The sequence below is a fragment of the Nannobrachium achirus genome (genome assembly GCF_963921795.1).
Source record: "Nannobrachium achirus genome assembly, chromosome: 6".
NCBI lineage: Eukaryota > Metazoa > Chordata > Actinopteri > Myctophiformes > Myctophidae > Nannobrachium > Nannobrachium achirus.
In genome coordinates, this window is record NC_137815.1 from 14,900,292 (window position 1) to 14,925,119 (window position 24,828).

The following is a 24,828-nucleotide window of genomic DNA, read 5'->3' on the forward strand; positions in this document are numbered from 1 at the left end:
GATCTCTCTCTATAGCGTGCAATGAGGGCCTCTCCAACTCTTTTTCCCGGGCTGAATCAGGGGCCCAGCATGTCCCTGGTGTCTACAGAGACCCATGCAGATCCAACTGTGATTGAAAGTATACACAGCTTTGCTTGGGTGTGTATACATCTGATTCTTGAGTGATCTCGTTAATTTTTTGAAAACGATCACAGCGATAAACATTCCACCGCGTCTCTCTCTCAGCTGCAGTCGTTAAACGTTTCTTAAGGACCCACTCGGGGGCGGGGCGGGGTGGGGCCCACGCCCACATGATGCACCCAAACCCATACCCAGTGGTGTAAAGTAACTACCGGTAAGTACATTTACTTAAGTACTGTTCTTAAGTAAATGTACAATTTTGAGGCATTTGTACTTTATTTGAGTATTTCCAATTTCCAATACTTTTACTTCTACTCCACTACATTTCGGATCCAAATGTTGTACTTTTACTCCACTATATTTATTTGAAAACTTTAGTTACTAGTTACTTTGCAGGTATCAATTATAATATTAGAAAAGATACATTAACCACTTTAGCCCTATTTTATAACTTGGCAATTCGAAAACAGCAGATCTACAAGCTAACAACGCGTCGCATTGCGACGCGTTATAGATCTGCTATTTTCAAACATTTTTGTACTTTTACTTTTGGTACTTCAAGTATATTTTGATGCCAATACTTTCATACTTTTACTCAAGTACACTTTGAATTCTGTACTATTACTTGTAAGGATGCCCTCACACCAAAATACCTAGAGTGGAATCCGCCAATGCATTTCAATGAGAATGGAGCGTTTTTTTGCCAGTAGAGGATTTCTGCAAAAAACGCTCCATTCTCATTGAAATGCATTGGCGGATTCCACTCTAGGTATTTTGGTGTGAGGGCACCCTTACAGAGTATTTCTATATTACACTATTGATACTTTTACTAAGTAAAACATCCGAGTACTTTTTCCGCAACTGCCCATATAGGGCTGACTGAGTGTCATGATGTATGTCATATTATGTTTATGCAGCTGTTATCGTCATAACAAGGCTGACTAAATGAGCAAGCTCTTTTTTCTCCCCTTCGGGGAGTTATTTGATTATCTCAAAGTAAACACGGAAAAAAATGTTAAAAAACCCGAACACATGGCTGTGGTGGAGTGGAGGTCTAGGAGGGGCGAAGAGAAACCCACTAATGTGCCAGTTCATGTCAACAGCATTAGTGCCCCATCGCCTCTAATCAAGAGGCTGCTGAGGTTAAAATACCTGGGTTCCAGGCGTGCGTGTGGATTATTGGGGGGAAAGGGGGGGGTACAGTAATCCCCCCCCCGACCACATGGACGTCAGAGGGAATCCAATTTACCCGCTGCGTCCTTAACCCCTTACAAGTCGCCAACTCAACCTGCCATGCCTACCGACGCGATAAGATGAGATCTAGGGGTGTAACGAAATGTGTTCGCTTGTGGATCTGCTAAACATTCGATGCTTGCTTGTGACGCTGTATGATCAATTTAGTTCATTTCTGGAAGAAAAAAAAAAGAAAACGCGATGCAGTAGGATACGACAGTACGTCCTCCCAGTGGGGGATCCTCACTGGCAGGTGAGTCAGTAGGATAAGAGAGTACGTCCTCCTGGTGGGGGCTCCTCACTGGCATGTGAGTCAGTAGGATACAACAGTACGTCCTCCCGGTGGGGGCTCCTCACTGACAGGTGAGTCAGTAGGATACAATAGTTCGTCCTCCCTGGCTCCTCACTGGCATGTGATGACTCACATGCCAGTGAGGAGCCAGCCCCCACCGGGAGTTTGTCACTGCTGTCACTGGAGTTTGTCACTGCTGTCACTGGAGTTTGTCACTGCTGTCACTGGAGTTTGTCACTGCTGTTATATGTTGTAGGATACAACATGTTGTAGGATACAGCAGTGACAAACTCATATGTGTGTGGGGAGGAATCAATTAGCCAGTAGCTATGCCCCTCCCAAAAAGCTTTTGTCCAATGCTAGCTTAGAATAACTTCCTGCTTGCCAAGGTTTGCCTTGGCAAGCTGCCGGTTGCTAAGCTAGCATTGGACAAAAGCTTTTAGGGGAGGGGCATAGCTACTGGCTAATTGGAATAACGACTAAATTGGGAAGAAAAAGCGGGTACAAAATAATTGTTTGCTCAAATTATGACTTAATTAAAAGACAAATAAAAAGCACACATACACACAAAAGATCTCTCTGAAATACTCTTTTATTCCAACTGCAGGATCAGGTTCAGCCAAAATGAAGCAATGCATGCGTGGTGTTTGTCACAGTCTTCTACCTCTACATTTATAGATATTCAATACATAGATGATTCTATCCATACAAAATATAAAAATATGTGGGGCCTCATTTTTTACTGTACAATCATATTTACATTGACTTCCTTAACTTAAAGTGAATTTATTCATTCATTATTTTACCTATGTACATATTACTATGAACCGGATACAATAGTACAGCATATCCTATTGTCTAAAACCACACTATACGCATGAAAAAGCAGGACTGTACTAACGTGACTTGTGCCTCATAAACACGGCTTTCTGCATGGAAAGGACATTATTATATATTAACTGCGACGCATTGGCTTTCTGAAGCATTTCACCGTGACTATTATAGGACTGCGCGTGTACGGTTAGCCGCAAGTAACACTCTGGAGGATTTCTGACAGGTTAGATCAGGGGTCTTCAACGTTTTCCAGGCCAGTGAGGGACCCCCTTAGCCCAGAGAGAGATGAAGCAGGGACCCCCCACAACCTGTTCATAGATTCTATATAGTTTCATTGTTTGACAGCACAATCGTCAGTCTATTTTGGATTCATGTCAATTTGTGTTTTCAAATATTTAACCACTTGAACCGTCAATACTTAATAGACATGACCTTTCCCTCTGTACTTAGCCTGCTCTTTTTCCCCTCTAACCCTTTGCCAAAAAATTCCGATCTACAAGCTCACAACGCCTGGCAGCGCGAGGCGCTGTGAGCTTTGTAGATCTGCTATTTTTGGCTAAAGTTTTCCTCAGAAAAGGGATGCTGGAGTTCAAGTGGTTAATGTTAAAAATATATCTGCTTATCGCACAAAGATGTGGCAGCCCCCCCCCCTGTATTAACTCTGAGGACCACCATAGGGGTCCCGACCCCCCGTTGAAGACCCCTGCGTTAGATGGATAAACATGCAAACATTGGTGCTTTTACACCGTTTACCCGACCTCAGTTAAGAACACCACATGTCGACCGCACGACACTCAACACTCATCAACGAAGTTTTTTTTACATTTTTCTTTTTGTTTTGTTTCAGATGAAATATACTAGTGTACGTACACACACACACACACGCACGCACGCGCGCACACACACACACACACAGGACATGTAGGGACGCCCAGACGTCGTCGGTCGGTCGGTGTGTGCGTCGGTGTGTGCGTGAGTGTTCGGAGAGAGAAAAGTTATAGGGCAGTGGGTGTCAAAGTTGCGGGTCCATTTGGTTCCATTTGTACGCTCTCAGAGTCCAGGCCTGTCCATAGCCTCTCCGAAACCGAAATTTTCATCGGAAAGGTCCGGTTCGACTGCAAAACGACGTCACTCGCGACTTCTGGAAAAGCATTACACCGAATTAGAGTCCGGAAATCTTGCACGTCGGAAAGTCGGAACTCTCCGAAAGAAAAGTTCGGTTTCGGAGAGTTCTATGGACAGGCCTTTTTACAGGGGGTCCTTGACATTAAAAACATCTGAGCACCACTGTCTGCGGTTAGGAGATGATACAGTTCTTGCTTTTCCGCCGCTTGCGGGTGTGCAGCTGGCCGCCGGCGCGGCCGCCGGCCCCGCCTCCCCCCACACCGCCACCACCACCACCACCATTGTTGTTGTTGTACTTGTGCATGAGCTCCTGGTTGCTGAGGTAGCGCAGCTGGACGGGCCGGGGGATGCGCTCCCCCAGGAAGTATCCCTCGTCCTCCGAGTCGTCCGAGGACGAGGAGCAGGTGGAGCACCAGTCGTCGCTGGCGTCGTCCTCGTAGTCGTCCCAGGACGAGTACTGGCTCAGGCCCCCCGCGCGGCCGCGGTGCCGGGCGCCGCCACCCGCGGCCGCCAGCGTCAGGTCCGAGGTGGTCCGCGGGCACGGCCTGAAGGCCTGCATCATGGTGGGCTGGTACCCCCCTACTCCCCCCCGTCCTCCTCGGAGTCCCCCGAACGGGTCCTTGTTGTTGGCGCCTCCTCCTCCTCGCGGCGGCGGGAAGCGGTCGTAATCCTCGCGCACGCGCATGAGCGGCGGCCGCTCGGCCGGACGCTCGCTCTGTCTCTCCGCCGCCAGGTGGAGGGCGTTCTCGGAGCGGGAGCGGCGGGACCTCCGCGAGCGGTTGTGGTGGTGGTGGTGTCGGCGCCTCTGCGGGGTCTCCCCGGGGGGGTCCTCCACCATGCGGAGGACCCCTCCTCCTCCTCCTCCCCTGCCGCCGCCGCCGTCGCGGCGCTCGGCGATGGGCGGCAGGCGGGCAGCGTTGGCGCTGCTCACCAGGCTGACCCGGTCCTCCTCCTGGTAGGTGAAGCCGGGGGGCAGGTGGTTGCGTGCCACCATGCCGCCCCCTGCGGGGTCCATGCAGTACTGCTGCGCGGGGTACTGGCGGTCGTCCATCTCCATGTAGGGCTGCCCGGCGGCGGTGCCCAGGCTGCGCAGGGACTCGGAGCTGCGGCAGTGCCCGGAGGAGTTGAGCGTGCCCATGTTGCTCCTCTCAGACACGTTCATGCCAGAGTCCTTGCTCAGGTCGGGCATGGAGAAGCGGGACAGGTGCTCCTGGCGCCGCCCGCCGCCGCCCCGGTCGGCAGAGTTCCCTGGAAGACCGCAAAGAGGAAAGATGTTTTTTATTCAGTGTAATATAAAACTAAATAAAAAGTGAGTCTATTTATTAGTTAATTTCATTAAGCGTCCCACGAAGCTTGGCCACTGTTGGATGGACGTGATAACAAATGTATTGAGTACCCGGTATCAATAAGCTTTGGCTTATCAAGCTTGTTATCGAGCATAGCGGCCCATGACGTCAAGAGGCGATCAAGAAGTTAAAAGTACTATTCATAATATAAAGCCATTTAACACTTATTGCACACTAATGAATGATTGTTTTAATGATATTTAATGATAATATTAAATACTTTTGTCAATTGTCATCTTCATAGATGGTGGCCAGCCACAAACTCACACTATTATGAGTTATTATTTTTACTTTGCTGGAGTATCCCCAATTTTCAGCACTTTTACTTCTACCCCACTACATCTAAGAGTCCAGTATTATACTTTTACTCCACTACAATTATTTGAAAACGTTAGTTACTTCTCACACCACTGCCCATAACCACGCAGAGACAGCCAGATCCCCCTGGTAAAAACCCACCTGTGGCGTTGGAGAGGGCCAGGGACTCCATGGACCCCCGGGGGGTCTGCTCCAGGGGCGTCAGCTGCTCGCTGAAGCTAAGTGCGTTGATGGGGTTCCGGCTCCTGCCCTGCTGCTGCAGGGCGGGCAGCGGGGGCAGGGCGCCCACCATGTCCCTGCCCTCCCTCTGGAAGCCCGCGTGGAGGCTGATGGAGCGAGAGAAACCATGGTGCTGCTGCTGCTGCTGCTGGGAGTAAAGTTTACAGGCATTTAGCTTACAATAAGCAGGTAATACATCAATATAATAAGCAAGATAATATGTCAGTACATCAACAACAATACAACAAATGCATATACATATCAAATATCAATCTAGACAAACAATAACATAGGTAGACCACGCACCTAATCAGTAAAAAAAAGAAAAAAGAAAAAAGAAAAAGTTTCTAAAACCAAAAAAAAATGCTATCTAGCTTCATGTATGGTCATTGATGGTCATTGCGGGAAGGGGAGTGTTACAGTAGTGCTATGGGTTTAGGTGGAGTCTGAAGAGGTGAGTCTTCAGTCCATGGCGGAAGCTAGGGAGTGAGTCTGTAGTTCTAATGGAAGCTAGGGAGTGAGTCTGTAGTTCTAATGGAAGCTAGGGAGTGAGTCTGTAGTTCTAATGGAAGCTGGGGAGTGAGACTGTAGTTCTAATGGAAGCTAGGGAGTGAGTCTGTAGTTCTAATGGAAGCTAGGGAGTGAGTCTGTAGTTCTAAGTGCGACAGGGAGTTTATTCCACACTTTGGGGGCCAGAGGGGCAAATTGTCTAGGACGAGTGGATTTTCGTCCTGGGGTTTTTAGCGAGGGTTCTGTCAGCATCCCTGTGTTGGCTGATCTGAGTGAACGGGTGGGGTTGTAGGCGTTGATCAGGTTTTGGAGGTATGAAGGAGCCGTACCTGGTGGTGCTGGTGGTGGTGGTGTTGGTGCGATGGCATGTCGCCCAGGCTCTGCTGGCCCCTCAGCTTGGGAGGGTAGTAGGAGGAGTCCTCGGGGCCGGGCGGAGGCGGAGGCAGCTGGTGGAACCACGCCTCGTTCAGCGAGTGCTGCTGACCCTTCAGGGCCGAGACGGGCGGCCTCTTCATCACACCGTTCACCTCCTTGACCCTGGGGTTAGGGATGGGATGATAACCGTTATTATCGTGATAAAAAAAAGAAACACTTACGATAATCGTATCGTGGAGATTTAAGTTTATCATGAAATGTATCTTCCGTCATGCACTGGGATCAATTCACCTTTTATTTGCCGAGCTGCATATCCGGTACCATTTATTTAAACCCTCTATAATTGTAGTAAGGGGATTTTATAAGATATTTGACCAATCTGCGAAGTAAATCGTTACCAAGAAATATTTATTTTCTGTGTTTTTTTCCTGTATAGTAAAGTTAATGGGACACAAACTTTCATCAGTTTTTTATGAAGTTTCCCCCGGGAGTTGAATTTCAACCTTTTAGTACATATTATTACACACCTTTAGAAACACATTGGTGAAGACATTTCTTGGTAACGATTTAGTTTGCAGATTTTATTATGTTTCCCTTACTATTGGTCAAACGGAACCTAGAAATCATTCTCGAGTCTTTTTTTCACTCTCTTCCAAATCTCTTTGCCAAAACATAGCCGATAAAGGCTCACAACGCATCGCGTTTGCGACACGTTGTGAACTTGTAGATCGGCTATGTTTTGGCTCCGGGATAATAATGGATGTTCTGGATATTTTGATTATCGCGATAATATCGTTAATTGCAATTTCTTTGGTCACAATAATCGTGACATGAAACGTTCATATCGTCCCCTCCCTACCTGGAGTCCTGCTGCTGGCCGTTCTGCCCGCCGGTGGGGTTGCTGCTGTAGGCCGTCCTGACGTTGCACTGGCTGAGGAGCTGCAGAGGGGTGGGGCCGGGGGCGGGGTCGGACTGGGACTCGGGGTACGGGTAGCAGTCGGCCGCCCCTTGTTGTTGTTGGTCCTGGCGCTGCTGCCAGGAGGGCGGCTCGCGGCTCAGGCTGGGCGTCTGGCTGGAGAGGCTGAGCAGGTCCATCTGCAGCGAGAGAGGGTCCACCTCGCCCGAGAACCTGGCCGCAGGGGTTTAACGATATTAGTAACTGAATAAAAATAAAAAACGTTTTTAATTTTCAATGATCTACTACAGGGGTCTTCAACGTTTTCAGGCCAAGGACCCCTTAGTTGAGAGAGAGATGAAGCAGGGACCCCCACAAACTGTTCATAGATTCCATATAGTTTCATTGTTTGACAGCACGACCATCAGTGTATTTTGGATTCACGTCAATTTGTGTTTTCAGGTATTTAACCACTTGAACCGTCAATACTTAGTAAACCTGACATTACACTCTTTACTTAGTCTGCTCCTTACTTAGTCTGCTCCTTTTCCCCTCTATACCAAAGCTATTTGCCAAAAATAGCTGATCTACAAGCTCACAACGCCTCGCAGCGCGAGGCGTTGTGAGCTTGTAGATCTGCTATTTTTGGCTAAAGTTCTCTGAATATGGATGCTAGCGTTCAAGTGGTTAATATAAAAAAGGAGGAAAAAAGTTTCTATCACACAAAGATTTGGAGGACCCCCTGTAGTAACCCTGAGGACCCCCTAGGGGTCCCGGACCCCCTGTTGAAGACCCCTGATCTACTAGATCGATATGCAAAAGCAAATATCGTACCATTTGGCTCTGTAAATCGTATCGTATCGTTTTACAATGCAAATAATCGGTATCGAATCGTTTTGCAATGCAAATGATCGATTGTATGGAAACTAAGTATTTGTGCCTTGCATTTAGCGAAATGCAAGTTTCGCACAGATTTAATGTCTTTGCTAAATAGTTACTATATCGATTTTAAATCATTGAATCGAATTGTATCGTATCGCCACGAATGAACCAATATCGTCCATGTATCGTATCGTCAACCATCACCATTGTGATGCGTATCGAATCATTGTTGAAATGTATCGTTACCTGGCCGCCTGCCCGCCACCCGTTCCCCCGCCGCCGCCACCTCCGCCGCCGCCGCCGCTCTTCCCCGCCTTGGAGCTGCGTCGGGACTCCCGGGTGGAGCGGGCGCTCTGGAAGGCCGAGTCGGAGGAGTCGGAGCCGTTGGGCTCCTCGCCCAGGCTGCAGGCTCGCGAGCAGAAGATCTGGCCCTGCTTGGGCAGGAAGGGCCGGCCCAGCAGCGAGCGCTTGCAGCGCGCGCAGCAGAAGCAGCCCTCCGTGGCGTGCCAGTGCTGCCCGTCGTACGTCATCTGGCCCTGGTCGATGCCTGCGGGGCGGCGGGACAGAGAGAGAGAGAGAGGCGGGAGAGAGAGAGGCGTTATGTAACGTCGGTCCGCATGGGAACGGAATACTGACTGAGCCCCATGTCATTATCCGAGCGAGCGCTTCGTATAAAACACTGGAGTTGGAGTTAAGAGTTAGAAATGTTCTAATTAAAAAGTCACTTTTATGGGAACTAGAGTAACAATATTACAAGTGGGTGTTTGACTGGAGAGGGAGGGGGGAGGCAGAGGCCTGCAGCAGTAACACTTATCTGGGTTTTAGAGGGGCAAACTCATTACCGTGGCTTTGCCCGGCGCTGTATAAACACATTGCATTTTAAGTATGTTTGGAGTTGTCGGAGGGGAGAGAAAAGCAGCTATTTGCTAATGGCTGCCATCTGGTACCAGATGTGTGCTTTTCCGATGGTTCCAATTTATAATCAGTTGGGATTTTTTTTTCTTTTTGTTTTTTTTTAGCCAAATACTTTCCTGTATCCTGTCTGACAAATAATTACAGAGCAAATTTGTCGAGTGGGACGTGCCAAGTCACAGCTGGGCATCCCGAAGAGGGCCGTAGGTGCGCTCGCGCACACACACACACACGCACACACGCACGTGCATGCACACACACTGTCAGGGACGTGCTGGCCATTGGGAAAAGCGGGACAACTCCCGAACGGCCGGTTCATTCCCGGCCGGTCCAGGCCGGCCATTAGGAAAAAATTAAACCGTTTGCACAAAAGTAAAAATGTAACTGTTTGCACACAAGTAGTGAAAACAGCAGATCTACAAGCACACAACGCCTCGCCGTGCCAGGCGTTGTGTGCTTGTAGATCGGCTGTTTTTTTTTTCTTTTTTGTTTTTCTAGTTTACATCATTTTTAAAATGATAAATACAAAACAAACGGTTTTGGACATACAAGGTTTCCACCCGACAATGAAGAAATATAACTCTTGTAATTGGCCCACTGGCTTGTCACTTGTCATGATCTGAAATGGCAAATCTTTGAGTAGCAGCAGCAGCGCTATAGAGAGAGATCTCTCTCTATAGCGCACAATGAGGGCCTCTCCAACCCTTTTTCCCGGGCTGAATCAGGGGCCCAGCACGTCCCTGCACACTGTACAAGCACACACACCTACACACACAGACACTGTACAAGCACGTCCCAAAAATATCTAGGGCTGTTCTCAGTCATTTGCTCAATATATACTCCCGTGTTTGCCTCGTGAAAATATTAGGTGAGTAAATGATTTCCCGGAGGTTTTCCATGAGCTACAATGTAGGTTGTTATAAGATATATATCTGACATCATGTGGATTTCAGGTGATCATTTCTCACACATTCCTACAGCGGTAAGCTATCATGTCACCCATCATCCAGGCCAGGGTTGTATGACCTTGCCTGTGGGCCACCATTGACCATATCACTCATTACTTTATTTATTTTTTAATTAAATGCCACAAATCAGCTCGGCCACATGCGGTCTCCTCGACTCCTTTAATTTCCCCCCAAAAAAACTGGGTCACTCGTCTTATTCTCGCACAATAAAACTCCAGCTACATCAGTAGGCAGACGCCCATTCCTCTTACATCAGGGGTCTTCCAGGTTTTTCAGGTCAAGGACCCCTAGTGTTGAAGCATGGACCTCCACTACATATTGTGTTTTCAGACATTTAACCACTTAACTCATTTGCTGCCAAGCCCGAAAATCCCGAAAAAATCCCATTGTACCTCCCTGCCAAGCCCGTAAATCCCGGAAATTAAAAAAAAAAATAATAATAATAATAATTTTTTCAATTTTTTTTTTTTTTTTTTTTTTTATTTTGACCCCAAAAAATGTTGTAGGCATGATAGCAATCGCGAAATCGCATGTTTAACCCCCATAGCAATGCCTGAACGGATTTCCATTCGGATTTTTTTGTTTGAAAGCTGTGAGCAATGTGGACACACGTGGTGCATGATCTAGGCATGGGTGTGCATGATCCGTGCACTATGAATTACATGGAAGTCTATGGAGACTTATGGCAGGTGGGAGTACGAAGGTATTGTTAAATGGCAGCAGATGAGTTAAAGCTAGCCTGGAACCAGACCAACCTGCCATCTGATATTTGTGGGCCATGCCAGGCTAACTTAAACCCTTCACACTTAGAAAACCTCTTTGCCAGAGAAATAACCAAATCTACAAGCTTGCTATTTTCGGGGCAATGTCCAAATAAATAACAGACTGTGACATGAAAAGGGTTGAAAAAAGTAGAATAACACTTTTAGTGCCTTTATTTTTTGTAATTATCCACACGTGAAGTGCCAGCCACTTTCCCATTCACTGCGCTTTATTTTGAAGAGCCCCGGAAGCCACGATCAAGGCCATGTTGTGGAAATTCACTAAATCCGGAAGTCGACCGGGGTGTTTACTTTCACACGGAAATCTAAAATTCTAACCGCGGCCGAACGTCGCGGCTCAGTGTTTTCTTTTTATTTGTCACATTCCTAAGACAAAATATATAGATATAGTAAATTTACCCCCATTGATTCCGGAATGGGGACCCAACTGCATTTGCTTCCCCACTCGGGGGTAAATCTATCGTAAGCAAATTATTGTCTTAGGAATGCGTCAAAAAAAGAATATATATATATTTTTGAACTCAAGTCTCCATGGCATGCGTAATCAATAGGAAAAAAAGTCATTTTGCGGGTGAACTAATCCTTTAAAGTGTAAAAAGACGGGCTGGGCGTACCTGTGTGTTCACCGCAGGAGTCGCAGTACTCTGCGTACAGGGACTACAGTATGTACCTATGTGTTCAGTACTCTGTACAGGGACTATGTACATACTAGGGCATTCACCAAATATTCGAATATTCGAATATCAAAGTCACTATTCGACGTTGTTCACCTAAGTCGAATATTCGCTTATTTTCTTTTTTTCTCTTTAAAAAAGATATAGTTTATAAAGATTGGCTAGATAGGAAGTCATACGAATGAGTTGTCAATGCCCCTGGTGGATGAATTTGTTAATGCTCTATACCAGGGGTTCTCAAACCTTTTTAGGCTGTGACCCCCAAAATAAACATATATGAACTGGGGACCCCCACCCTGACAAGCACTCGGTTCCGCAAATAAATATTGTGAAAATAGCAGATCTACATGCTCACAACGCCTCGCAACGCGAGGCGTTGTGAGCATGTAGATCGGCTATTTTCACAATGTTCGCCCCTTGCTTACAGTTGCTCTTGCTTGACAGTTTGTCCAGTCCTGTCGAATATTCGCCTATTCGAATACTTTGAGGTCGAATCATTCGAATACTAAAAATCTCTATTCGTGAATACCCTAGTACGTACCTATGTGTACTCTGTACAGGGACTATGTACCTACCTATGTGTTCTCCACAGGAATCGCAGTACTCTGCGTACAGGGACTCGAAGCAGCCGCAGCAGTAGGGTCGCCCCTCCTTCATGATGTAGCGCTGGCCCCCCAGCACCGTCTCGCACTCGAAGCAGCAGAAGTGCTTCATGTGCCAGTGGCGGCCCTCCGCCTCCGTGCACTCGTCCGCAAAGATGATCTGACAGAGGGGAAAGATGGAGGGTGAGAGGGTTGTCAACAGTGGTTCTCAACCTTTTCAGGCCGCGATCCCCCAAAATAATCATATTTGAACTGGGGACCCCTCCACCTTGCACAGGCACTTGGAAATGTAGGAGTTGGCATTACATTTAGTTTGACTCGATCTATTCCATTATGAAAATAGCAGATCTACATGCTCACAACGCCTCGCAAGTAGATCTGACCACCTCTTTAAATTTTACTTTACACCACCGCTTATTACAGTGAATAAAAGCTTGCACCCCCATCCCACATCCTCCGCTCTGCCAAGCTGTTATTAGCTCATCCTTTGTCGTCGCGTCGCTGTTTGGTGGAAACCTCGTATGTCCAAAACCGTTCATTCATTTTCCCTTTTCATTTAAAAAATGAAATGTTTAATAGTGAAAATAGCCAATCAAACTCAAGCCGATCACCTTGAGCTTTGTACACCAGCCATTTTCACGACTTCTGCGCGACACGATGGAAGGGTGAAGTAGGGACGGTCTTTTTACGAAGAAAAACAGCACAAGTTGACATTTCCGAGGTAGGAGGTTTCTGCCAGCCAACGATTGGCTACGGTGGGTTGGCTAATGGTAGATCTGGAGAATGGTTAATGGTGCCTTTACTTTTAATGAAGGAGCTGTCACAGCCTTTTAGTGCCGCGTTCAATGAAGCGCTATGAGCCTGTCACCCTCTGCAGAGGGGCTTAAGAGGGTCATACTGGACAGATCAGGATACTGAGAGCTGACCCCGTGAAGGAGAGAAAGAGAGAGTGAGTGAGTGTGTGTGAGTGTGTACTAGAGCATTCACGAATAGTGATTTTTAGTATTCGAATTATTCGACCTCTAAGTATTCGAATAGTCGAATATTCGACAGGACTGGCCAAACTGTCAAATATTAAGTAAGCAAGAGGCGAACAATTCCAAGTGCTTGACAGGGTGGGGGTCCCCAGTTCAAATATGTTTATTTTGGGGGTCACGGCCTAAAAAGGTTTGAGAACCCCTGGTATAGAGCATTAACAAATTCATCCACCAGGGGCATTGACAACTCATTCTTATGACTTCCTATCTAGCCAAGCTTTATAAACTATATATTTTTTAAAGAGAAAACAATAAAATAAAATAAGCGAATATTCGACATGAACAACGTCGAATAGTGACTTTGATATTCGAATGTTCGATTATTCGAATATTTGGTGAATGCCCGGCCTAGTATGTACCTGTGTGTGTGTGTGTGTGTGTGTGTGTGTGTGTGTGTGTGTACTGTACCCGTTATAAATAGTGCCACTGTTCCACATTAAAGCTAGGCTTAAAGTAGGCTATGTGTGTGCTTGCATCTGTGCGAGAGTGTATCATTACTATTAACACATTTCCCCACTTATGCAATATACTGTAGACACAGTTAGGTTTGTATTTATATTATACACAAAGGGTAGATAGATATTAAAATGTCTTAAAAGTCCTTAAATTATCACTTTACTGTCATCTGGGGAGCCCCACCCTAAAATAAAAAAATCAAACCTCGTTCGAAGTGGAGCTGTGAATTTGAGCAGTTCCAGATCTATGCTTTTGATTCTGTGTTTTAGATCTATGAATTCTAAGTGTTCTATATATAAATTCTATGTGTTCTAGATCTATAAATTGTGTGTGTGTGTGTGTGTGTGTGTGTGTGTGTGTGTGTGTGTGTGTGTGTGTGTGTGTGTGTGTGTGTGTGTGTGTGTGTGTGTGTGTGTGTGTGAACTGTAAACTGTTCCTATGAGTGAGTGGTGAGTGTGCCTGGCCTGCACAAAACAGCGCCCCTCCTTTAACTAGTGTGTTGTGTGTGGCCACTCAAGGTATTGCCAGACTACGGACACGGCCAGCCAGCCAGCCACCCAGCCAGCCACCCAGCCACCCACCCACATACCCACGGACATACCTGTCTATTGGGAGCTTGTGTTCCACAGCTCCAAAAATAAAAAAATATCATGAGGGGACCTGCCAGGGGATGCCGACCCACAGGATGAGAAACACTGTTTCACCTGAATCACCTCATTAGCGAGCGACGAGACTTGATGTCCCATGAAATACTGTCCGCTTATGGAGCGTCAGCCATTGCGTTGCGACGTGGGAGAGTGTTTTCTGCTGGTGTTTCGGTCCGTGTGTATCAAAGGGTGCGTTCGGAAATGCGCACCGGTTCTGGTTAGGGTTAGGGTTAGTTTTAGGCATAGTTTTACTGAGGTTAGGGTTAGGGTAAGGGTTGGGGTTAGGCATAGTTTTACTGAGGTTAGGATTAGGGTTAGGTTTAGGCACTCACTACACTGAGCACACACCCGGTGCGCATTTCCGAACGCACCCTTTGATACACACGGACTGAAACACCAGCAGAAAACACTCTCCCGTTGCGACGTAGCCTGAATCAATCAAATACATAAATAATAATATAAAGTGTTTGGGGGGCGGGACATGGCCATTTACCTCTATGGACGTCGCTGCGAAACCTCGCTCAAATAGAGGCTCCGCGAGCTAAAACAGGAGGGGTGGACGATGTTGCGGCACAACACGTTGTCGCTCGCGGTAGGTCAGGACGTCCTCATTGAAACAAATGTATTTTAATGAGATTTCATCGCTCGCATCGCGTGTAGCGCGGATGAGCTGTTACGCAGTGGTGGAAAGTAAGTACATTTATCTGTACTTTACTTGAGTATTTCCAATTTCCAATACTTTTACTTCTACTCCACTACATCTCAGATCCAAATATCGTACTTTTACTCCACAAAATGTATTTGAAAACTTTAGTTACTACCTGTAGTTACTTTTTCCAGATATAAATGATATTGTTATAAGACATAACATAAACCACTTTAGCCCTATTTTATACCTAAGATATTTGAAAATAGCTGATCCACAACCTTGTAGATCTGCTATTTTCAAACAATCTTTTTGGTACTTTAAAAACATGTTTATGCCAAGACTTTTGTACTTTTACTTACTCAAGTACATTTTGAATTCTGGACTTTTACTTGTAACAGAGCATTTCTATATTGCATATAGATATATTTTTATATTTTTTCCACCACTGACAGTGTGTTAGGTATCTGCAGAGGGGCTTTACCTCGTCGCAGGCGGTGCATCGTGGCTTCAGCCTCTCGGCGTGGTGCCGGCCGCAGTAGATCTTGCCCTCCTGGTAGAAGTAGATGAGGTCCACCAGCAGCTCGTCACAGATGCCACACACAAAGCAGCCGGGGTGCCAGCACACGCCGTGGCCCGCCCGTGACGCAAACACCGCGATGTCCCCGCCGTTGATCTGGCCTCCGCACTGGAAGGGGGCGCAAAGGACAGGGGAGAGAGAGAGAGAGAGTTAATTTTGTTGACTAAAACTATGACGAAAGTTTTTCGGATCGGTAGGCTACTCTGTATCGACCGATATGCACGTTATGTATCGGAATCGAGAGGGAAAAGATTGTCCCGACCGAATTTCGACCACTCATTCAAGACACAGATCCTGTTTGGCCAGGAGAGATATAGCCCTTTATGTACTTCAACAAATGCATCAAAACAAGGCGCTGTACAATGATTGTGCATTGCATTCAGCCATACACGAACACATTCATATGCTGATGGTGGAGGAAACCATGCAAAATGCTCATCGGTGGCTAATAGGGGTTCAGTGTCTTGCTCAAGGACACTTCGACACTAACTCATGGGGGAGCCCGGGATCGAACTGGGAACCTTCCGGTTCCCAAGTGGCCGCTCTACCTCCTGAGCCCCCCCCCCCCCAGTGACGAACGAGGAGATATCGAGGACAAGACGGAGAGAATTGTGTGAGAAAGAGATGGAGAGATTTGTTCATAGATATGAAGATGGGCAGGCGATGATGATGATGATGGAGGAAAGGGGTCCAACCAGAGGTGTCAATTGGGTATGCCAAGGTATGGCAGTTGCCGTACCTTGGCTACAGGAGAAAGAAAATAAATATACTTCTTAAAATAAATTCATCATGCCTGTTGTTAAGGTATGGCAACATGACTGGTGTCTTGCATGCGCGCGACACCAGTCATGTTGCCATACTTTATGTTTTGCTGAACTGACGCCACTGGGTCCGACGTGAAGATGGGGGGACACGCATGAGAGGACGAGACGGAAGAAAGATGGGACCGGGGATGAGAGGAAAGACAGAATAAATGAAAGCAAGAGCAAAAAAAAAGAGAGAGAGACAGAAAGGTCAGGTGGGAGATTTAGAGAGGTGGGGAAATGGATGGAGGGATGAATGGAGGAGAGAGAGAGAGAGAGGGAGGTAGAGGTAGAGGTAGAGAGAGAGAGAGAGAGAGAGAGAGAGAGAGAGAGAGAGAGAGAGAGAGAGAGAGAGAGGGAGGTAGAGGTAGAGGTAGAGAGAGAGAGAGAGAGAGAGAGAGAGAGAGAGAGAGAGAGAGAGAGAGAGTTACAATCAGGTTAGTAGCTAAACTGGTGCACAGCATACGACTGCAGGGAGGTCATGGGGGGAGGGGAATTCAATCAATACACAACAAGCTGCTTCCACGCTCTGTGTGTGTGTGTGTGTGTGTGTGTGTGTGTGTGTGTGTGTGTGTGTGTGTGTGTGTGTGTGTGCGTGCGTGCGTGCGTGCGTGCGTGCGTGCGTGTATCTGATGGGGTTGAGGTTGTGTAAAATGGTTTATTCTCTAGGCACCAATGTAACTGAGAACATGTTTTAGTCAGGAACACTCACGTCAAAGCAGATTTAACCATTTATTGCATAAATGGAATGGAATACAGTTTATCTTGGCACTTGAACAGCTCCGTGTTCGGAGATACTCCCTGAATTTTGTGCAAGCTTTTTGAGCTTGCTAAGCAAAATTGCTAAGCAAGACCCCCATAGGGATACAATAGCAGAACAATAGCAATACATTGACATGAATATTAGTCAGTCACAATCACAGTATTTGAGCTTAGCAATACATTGACAAGTAACTTAGTCAGACAATCATCATAAGTATTTGAGCTTAGCCAGACTGATCGTGCAGAAGTTGGAGGCTGGGGTGGAGGAGGCAGCTAGCAGCGAATGTTCCGAAGCTTCGGGAACCAAGCATAGGTAGAGAAAGCAAGCTGTATTTAAAGGAGTCTTCCCTACTGAATGAGAGCTTTGATTGGAGTATGACAGAGTGACGTAATGACCAGCAGATATGTGAATGAGGAATGGGAAAAGAGCTGACTGACAGCTGACTACAGCTGGGCGGGGCAAGACTCTTGTGTCCTGCATAAAATAACGCTGAAGCTTAATTTTTCCTTCAAACTTTCTGGAATTGTGTTTTTGCTTTTAGCCTTCCCTCTGCGTCGCAATGCGCTGAGTTTGTAGATTCGCTATTCTTGCTATATTTTGAAAAACGTCGATCAGCCTTTAACCAAATATATGCGGTAAGGTTTTAGCTCAAATACGGTCGGCTGACATATCAGCACAAAGGAGAAAGAGCACAGCAATGTTGCATCATGCTCAAAACATCCTGACGATGGATAATCTCAAGCAAGGGCGTCAATTGGGTATGGCAGGGGTATGCAGCTGCCATACCCTGGGTCCAGGGGGGAGAATACAAGTTACTTTAAAACATAAATCCATGAATGTCTCTTTGTCTATCTGTGCTGGTTATGTTGTTAAATTACATTAAAAATAACTACAAATGCAAAATTTAACAAGGTGTTATAATTATATTCTACACAAAAAAAAAAAATAGAATGTACTTCTTAAAATAAATGTATCATGCCTGTTGCTAAGGTATGGCAACATGACTGGTGCCTTGCACGCGCGCGAAGACACCAGTCATGTTGCCATACCTTACCTTTTTCTGAACTGACGCCACTGATCTCAAGACTCTCATAACCATGGTTGGAAGCAGCAGACAGTGACCAGGGCACTGCTCTACAGCACAGGCTGAGAGCGTTCATACCGTTGCCCTTTATAAGTCACCAGAGACCCCCCCGCCGCCTCTTCCACATCACAACAAAGGCCACACACAAACGGCCATTCAGAATGCCTGTCGCGACCGCCGTGGCCCGGAACGACGCGGCTTTGATGCCGTCGCGCTCAATTCACCGGGGACGCCACGCCGCGGAAATGATATTTGGAGACGAAGCGACCGTCGCTGTGCAGTTTTCAGAGCGTTTGTCATTTCATTGCCACCTGTCAATGGTGAGAGGTGGCGTTTGTGTCATTGCGACCGTGAATGGTCACAGCTTGTCCGTATATATCTCTGTCTATAACGCCTGACACTGTGGTTCTATGGGTTTGTCGCTCTGACATCATGCTCTGATGTCACTGTGATGTCACAGTAACATAATCCCTTTTATGCCCATGTATGGAGTTCTGTGATGTCATCAATATTAAGCCTATATCTAACAGGACTTCATATGGGAATGCCCATATATGGAGGCCACATCGGCCACATACCACACTAACGGAATCCATATATTGCCAAGACAGATGGCCAAGACAGCCCATATCTGTGTGGCTCGTTCTACAGACAGGGATCTCCATGTATGGGCATAAAAGGGTACGATGTCAGATGTCATACTGTAGGAGTTTCACATAACGAATAACTGAGTAAGCATGTTTGGGCTCTCACATTATATCTCCATATACAGTACATGGATCTCCATATCGTCGTTGTCCGGCGGAAACCTCGTATCTCCAAGTTTCAAATGTGTATGTTCTTTCGCAAAGCAAAGCCCTGCTTCATCATACAAGGCCGTCGCGCAAAAGTAGTGAAAACAGCCGATCTACAAGCACACAACGCCTCGCGGTGCGAGGCGTTGTGTGCTTGTAGATCGGCTGTTTTCACTAGTTTAAATCATTTTTAAAATGATAAATGCAAAAGGAACGGTTTTGGACGTATAAGGTTTTCACCCGACAACGACAATATATGGGTACCAGGGGTCTCCATATATGGGTAACTGGTCCGATACACATCACTGGCCAGATGGCCATGAATTGGCCCTGAGGCGTCTTACTAGTGGTTACCTGTTCACAGATGGCTCCCGTCATGGTCACGGGGAAGGGGCGGACGTTGCCGCGGCCCAGGTTCTCCCGTTTCCGCTGGTTGCTGAAGAGCTTGAGCTCTCGCTTCTCCTCCTCGTCCAGGCTGTTGCAGTAGCGCACCTGGAATCCAGTCATTGATTAACAGTCAGGTTTGTCCGTATTATGCTCAATATCAATGTCCATGTATTTGCCAGAGAATCACTGTGTTTACTTATTTATATCCGTAATAATACACATCTTAAAAAACCTGCACTATCCACATTTTTCCACACAGATGTATTATGTGCCATGTGTTCATCGTATTCTGAAGAGACTGACATTCAGTAATTGGGTCTTATGATCAAATTAAAATAAGAACACTACAGCCTAATGATGTGTAACTAAAAACAAAATCGAGAACTTGCCAGGGACAACGACAAGTCTTGCTACGGACACATTTGTCCATGTAAATGGTAAATGGTGCATTTGTATACCACCTTTATCCAAGGAGCTTTACAGAGATTGTGCATTGCATTCACCCATTCACACACACACACACACACACACACACACACACACACACACACACACACACACACACACACACACACACACACACACACACACACACACACACACACACACACACACACATTCATTACATTCACCCATTCACCCACACACACACACACACACACACACACACACACATTCATTACATTCACCCATCCACACACACACACACACACACACACACACACACACACACACACACACACACACACACACACACACACACACACACACACACACACACACACACACACACACACACACACACACACACACACACACACACACACACACACACACATTCATACACCGATGGCAGAGGAAACCATGCAAGGCACCAACCTGCTCACCGGGAGCAACTAGGGGTTCAGAGTCTTGCTCAAGGACTCTTCAACACTAACTCTGGGGGAGCCCGGGATCCAACTGGGAACCCTCTGTGTTCTAATGACGGTTTCTCTACCCCTGAGCCACTGCCGCCCCGTGTATGGAGTATGGACATATATATTGATGACCCTTGCACCCCTGGTAAGCCATCATCATCATCATCATCATCATCATCCCTGCATGTAACTCAGCCCCGTCCTCTCCCCTCTACCCTAAGGGCTGGGAGTTGGTTATCTTTGGGGTCTCACCTCATTGTCGTGGGGGGGAAGCTGGTGGAGCAGCTGCTTGATGCGGTGCTTCTCTCCTGGGCTGTTGACGTAGGGAACCTTGTCCTCAGGCAGGGAGCTGTAGTACTGATGGACCTGGGGGCGGGGTTAGAGACAAGGGTTAGAGACACACACAGATTAGTCTCGCGAGGCCAGACTGTTGCCTCTGCGATTTGGGCAAATGCTCCCGGCATACAGTCTGGCAAACGGAAATAGAAACGATGAGTGTGAGATAAAGCGGATGTGACGCAACCGCTCCCTTGGTGCAGTAGCAATAACATGTCCTACCGGAAGCGTTATGTCTCCTTTCAATATTTCTGGGGGCGTTATTTCGTCTTTCTCTGGTGTTATTGGTGTTACCTCCATGATGTTTTCAAATGTTTTTTTAAACTATACACCCATAACAAGAATAGGCCGCTCGAATGACTCTGTCTGAGCTATTGTGTTTCTGTTATGTTTCCAATGGGACTACAGTTCAGTGCAGCACTGGCTACTTCCGATACTCGCCGTTCGGGAGCTGCCGTTCCAGACTCTATATAGCATTCGGAGATTGTGGAATAGTTGTCTGGCTACGCGAGACTACACACAGATAGACCAGTGTTAGTTTAGAACACTGTTTCCCAAACACTGGTCGGGATCCATGTGTGGGTCTTGGAAAATCCCATTTTCTTTTCCCACAAAAAAGTTAAATATACATTTCAAAAGATGGAAAACCTTTTGAAATATATCATTATATTTTTATTTTGTAAAATCATTTTATACATTTTCAAACAAACAAGCAAACACATCTAAGAAATTCCATGATAAAATATAGTAATAATAATAAAGAACTAGTGAAAATAGCCGATCTTCAAGCTCTCAACGCAGCTCAACGCGGCTTGTAGATCTGCTGTTTTCACTAGTTTGTGTCCAGGGCAAACGTCTAATGTCTCTTTTGGGTCACGGGCTGAAAAGTTTGGGAAACACTGATTTAGACGACTGAAAATTATTCCAGAAAATGTTCATGGACTGCCTCTGTCTCTCACTGACGAAAACTGACTAAAAACCAACTAAAAACCTGACAATTTCCAGGACAAATAAAAACTAGGCTAAAATGTTAGGAAGGGACTATAGTGGAGAAGAGGTCCAGTAGAACTAAAAGACAAGTCATTTTATGTTTGGTTCCGCTCGGGCGTTGCACATAGCAAGTTCTTCAAGCTCACTAACGTGTCAAAGATCGGCTATTTTCAGCATGCAAACAAGTGTAAAATCAGACATTGCGACGCCTTCAAGGCCCGCCAAAATACATTTTTGACGACAACATCAACTGTAGATTTAGTCGACTATAAAGTCAGGTGATATTTAGTCGAGAGGAACTAGACTAAAACCTAAAACATTTCAGACTAAACTAAAATATGACTAAAACTAAACTGGGTTTTATTCAGAAGGCTATGACTCAAACTAAATCAAAATGAACACTTTCAACCCGGCGTCCCTATTTTGGGCATGGCATTATTTATAGAGCAAAGAAACATTCTCAAAAGGCTTAAAACAGAGAATGGTTTCAGCAGACTAAATAGAGAAAGTGGCAGATAGATCTAGGCTCTCCAACGCGTCGTGACGCGCTGCGCCGTGCACTTAAGGGGTTAAGAGACAGACATAGGGCATAAGCAGCTTAAAGAGGTAGACACAGGCCAGAAGTGGTTTAAGAGATAGGTAGACAATACTGTTTGCGTGTCCACAAACTTCTAGGAATGTTCCAGGAATGTCCAGCAATGTCCACAGGCTCAAAACACGTCACGTCACGACGTGACTCTCTGTGAGCTTGTAGATCGTCTAGTCTAGGTATTTTCGAACGTGTTTCAAAGTACAAAATAGGCCTGGAGTGGTTTTTGGCAGATAGACATTCTGTATACTGTTGTTTGCTTGTCCACGAAATGCGAGGAATGTCATTTTATGTTGTTTAGACAGATGCTAGGTTTCATGTTGACCCGGTATCCTAGCTGCTTTGTAGCATTTCATTGTTGTTGTTGTTTTAGCGCTCTGTTTGCTTGAGCGTTTACCCAGGTTGTTGACTGCAGGGTTAATGCTGCTTATCTCCCATCTTGAACTTTATTATAGGAGCTGAACAGAGCAAGACATGGCAACATGTTTTCAACAGTGGAGGAAAAAGTACACAAATGTTTTATGTAAAAGTATCAATACTGCAATGTAGAAATACTGTGTTACAAGTAAAAGTCTGGAATTCCAAATGTACTTGAGTAAAAGTACGAAAGTATTGGCATCAAAGTGTACTTAAAGTACCAAAAGCAAAAGTACTCATTATGAAGAATGTCCCATTCATAGACTGTAAAAAAATATGGACAGTGGAAAGCCATTGGTTTCTATGCTGCACAAATGAAGCTTTTTTGGCCCTTGTATGGGTGACACCATCATTGTAGAAATCAACGTTCATTGGTAGAAACGATACCATCTCGAATGCTATAGGCTGCCAACGGTCACGTGCAACCGCAGGGATACATGGGATATTGTCTTGAGCTTGCCGAAAATAAAGCACACGAAGAAGAATCATCACAAGCCTATGATCACAAGCTCCTCTTACAGCATACCCTGCTATAACATCAATTATAACATAAATTGGACCATATTTTCACAAAACGCATATCATGGTGATTGAAATGAGGCTTTAAACTAGCGACAGGAACCATAAAGTATATATGACAATGTTTATTAAAACAAATGTAAAAGATCGGGAGAAACGGATGGAATCCGAATGGAGAGCATGTTGCTTCTGGTGCCAGAACAGCGCAACTAGCGGCCAATCATAGGAACTTTAGTTCCGTGTTGCTTCATTTTGAATCTGGACAACTACACCCCTGGTCCCATTTCAATTTTTCAAATGTAAAACAATCTTTTCAAAATAGCAGATCTACAATGCTCACAATGCTATTGGCCGAAATGTATCCACAACTTTCCAACATCCCATAATGCATTGCGCAGAAGTTGGACAGAGCTTCCGGCGTCGCAGCCGAGTGTGATCTACAAGCTCACAACGGCTGCATCTGCGACGCGACGTGAGCTTGTATGTCTGCTGTTAACCGGAAGTGTGGTGCAAAACGATCTCCAGTAGATTCCCGCGGAAAGAGGTGGATATAGGGCTGAAGTGTGGATGTTATATGTTTTGTAATAATAATTGATAATCTACAAAGTAACTAGTAACGTAAAGTTTCCAAATAAATGTTGTGGAGTAAAAGTACTATATTTGGATCCGATATGTACTGGAGTAGAAGTAAAAGTATTGGAAATTCTCAAGTAAAGTTCAAATATCTCATAATTTACTCATAATTTAAGTACAGTACTTGAGTAAATGTACTCAGTTACTTTACACCACTGAAAAAAAGTCTGGAGCCGCGGTGCTCAAGGGGAGCCACATGTGCACAGAGGCAGACACACAAACACACACACACACACACACACACGCACGCACACGCGCGTACAGTACAATCACTTTGATTTATGGTCAACCTGCCGAGACTTAATGGAATCTAGCCTCACACCCCCGTTGACGTAGGAATGCACTGTTGACCCATCACACACACACACACACACACACACACACACACACACACACACACACACACACACACACACACACTGACCCATCACACACACACGCACACAATTTTAAAATGTGTGCTCAGGCCAACATCTATGCACATGGGGGGGCGTGCACGTGTGACAAGGAGGGATTCGTGCTAATCTCACCGTTTTTCCCAATTACTTTGGACATTCTTTACATTACGAGGGGGGCCAACAAACTAATGCACTCTGGCTGTTATTTATCACGGCGCTTGTCTTACAGTGTAACAGAGGGATACCGTATGATTGGGGGTCCGGGCGGTCATATAAGAAAGAGCGAGGGTCAGGCGGTCATGGGATTTACACGCCTGCAGAGCAGGGGACAAAGGTTCGAGGGAAGGGGAGCGCGGGGGAACGAGGAGAAAGGTGAACATGTTGAAGGGTAGAAATGGAGCGAGGACAAAAGGACGTCTATAAACGCACCGAAGGTGATAGGAATACAGAACAAAGAACGAGAGGGAATGGAGTAGACGGAGATTTAGGCCTAGAATTATTGAATGCTTTAGCCAGTGAAAAATAGCAGATATACATGCTCACAGCTGCGAGCTTGTAGATCTATTTTTTGAAAAAGTCGTGAAAATGTGAGAAAATCTTTGAATATATGTATTTTCAAAGCGAACGTTTGTAACTCAAATTTTGCCTCTGGGTGGTCCCTGGAACTCAATATTTTGAGATGGGTGTCTGTGGCCAAATACATATCATGAAAAGGTTTGAGAACCACTGACATAGTAGTCTCTCG

At 45.9% G+C, this 24,828-nt stretch overlaps 1 protein-coding gene across 1 annotated transcript in view; it reads right to left on the reverse strand.

The window, feature by feature from the left end:
- Positions 1–3,776: 3,776 nt before the first annotated feature.
- prickle2b (prickle homolog 2b) overlaps positions 3,777–24,828 on the reverse strand; it is a gene marked incomplete at both ends in the record, with an annotated part of 202,347 nt that continues 181,295 nt past the window's right edge. Inside the window, 9 exons of the mRNA XM_080727953.1 lie at positions 3,777–4,852; positions 5,410–5,635; positions 6,327–6,534; positions 7,232–7,501; positions 8,396–8,696; positions 12,061–12,247; positions 15,358–15,561; positions 19,252–19,389; positions 20,454–20,567. Of these exons, the coding sequence (XP_080584079.1) occupies positions 3,777–4,852; positions 5,410–5,635; positions 6,327–6,534; positions 7,232–7,501; positions 8,396–8,696; positions 12,061–12,247; positions 15,358–15,561; positions 19,252–19,389; positions 20,454–20,567 (2,724 nt within the window). The remainder of the gene's footprint in view (positions 4,853–5,409; positions 5,636–6,326; positions 6,535–7,231; positions 7,502–8,395; positions 8,697–12,060; positions 12,248–15,357; positions 15,562–19,251; positions 19,390–20,453; positions 20,568–24,828) is intronic.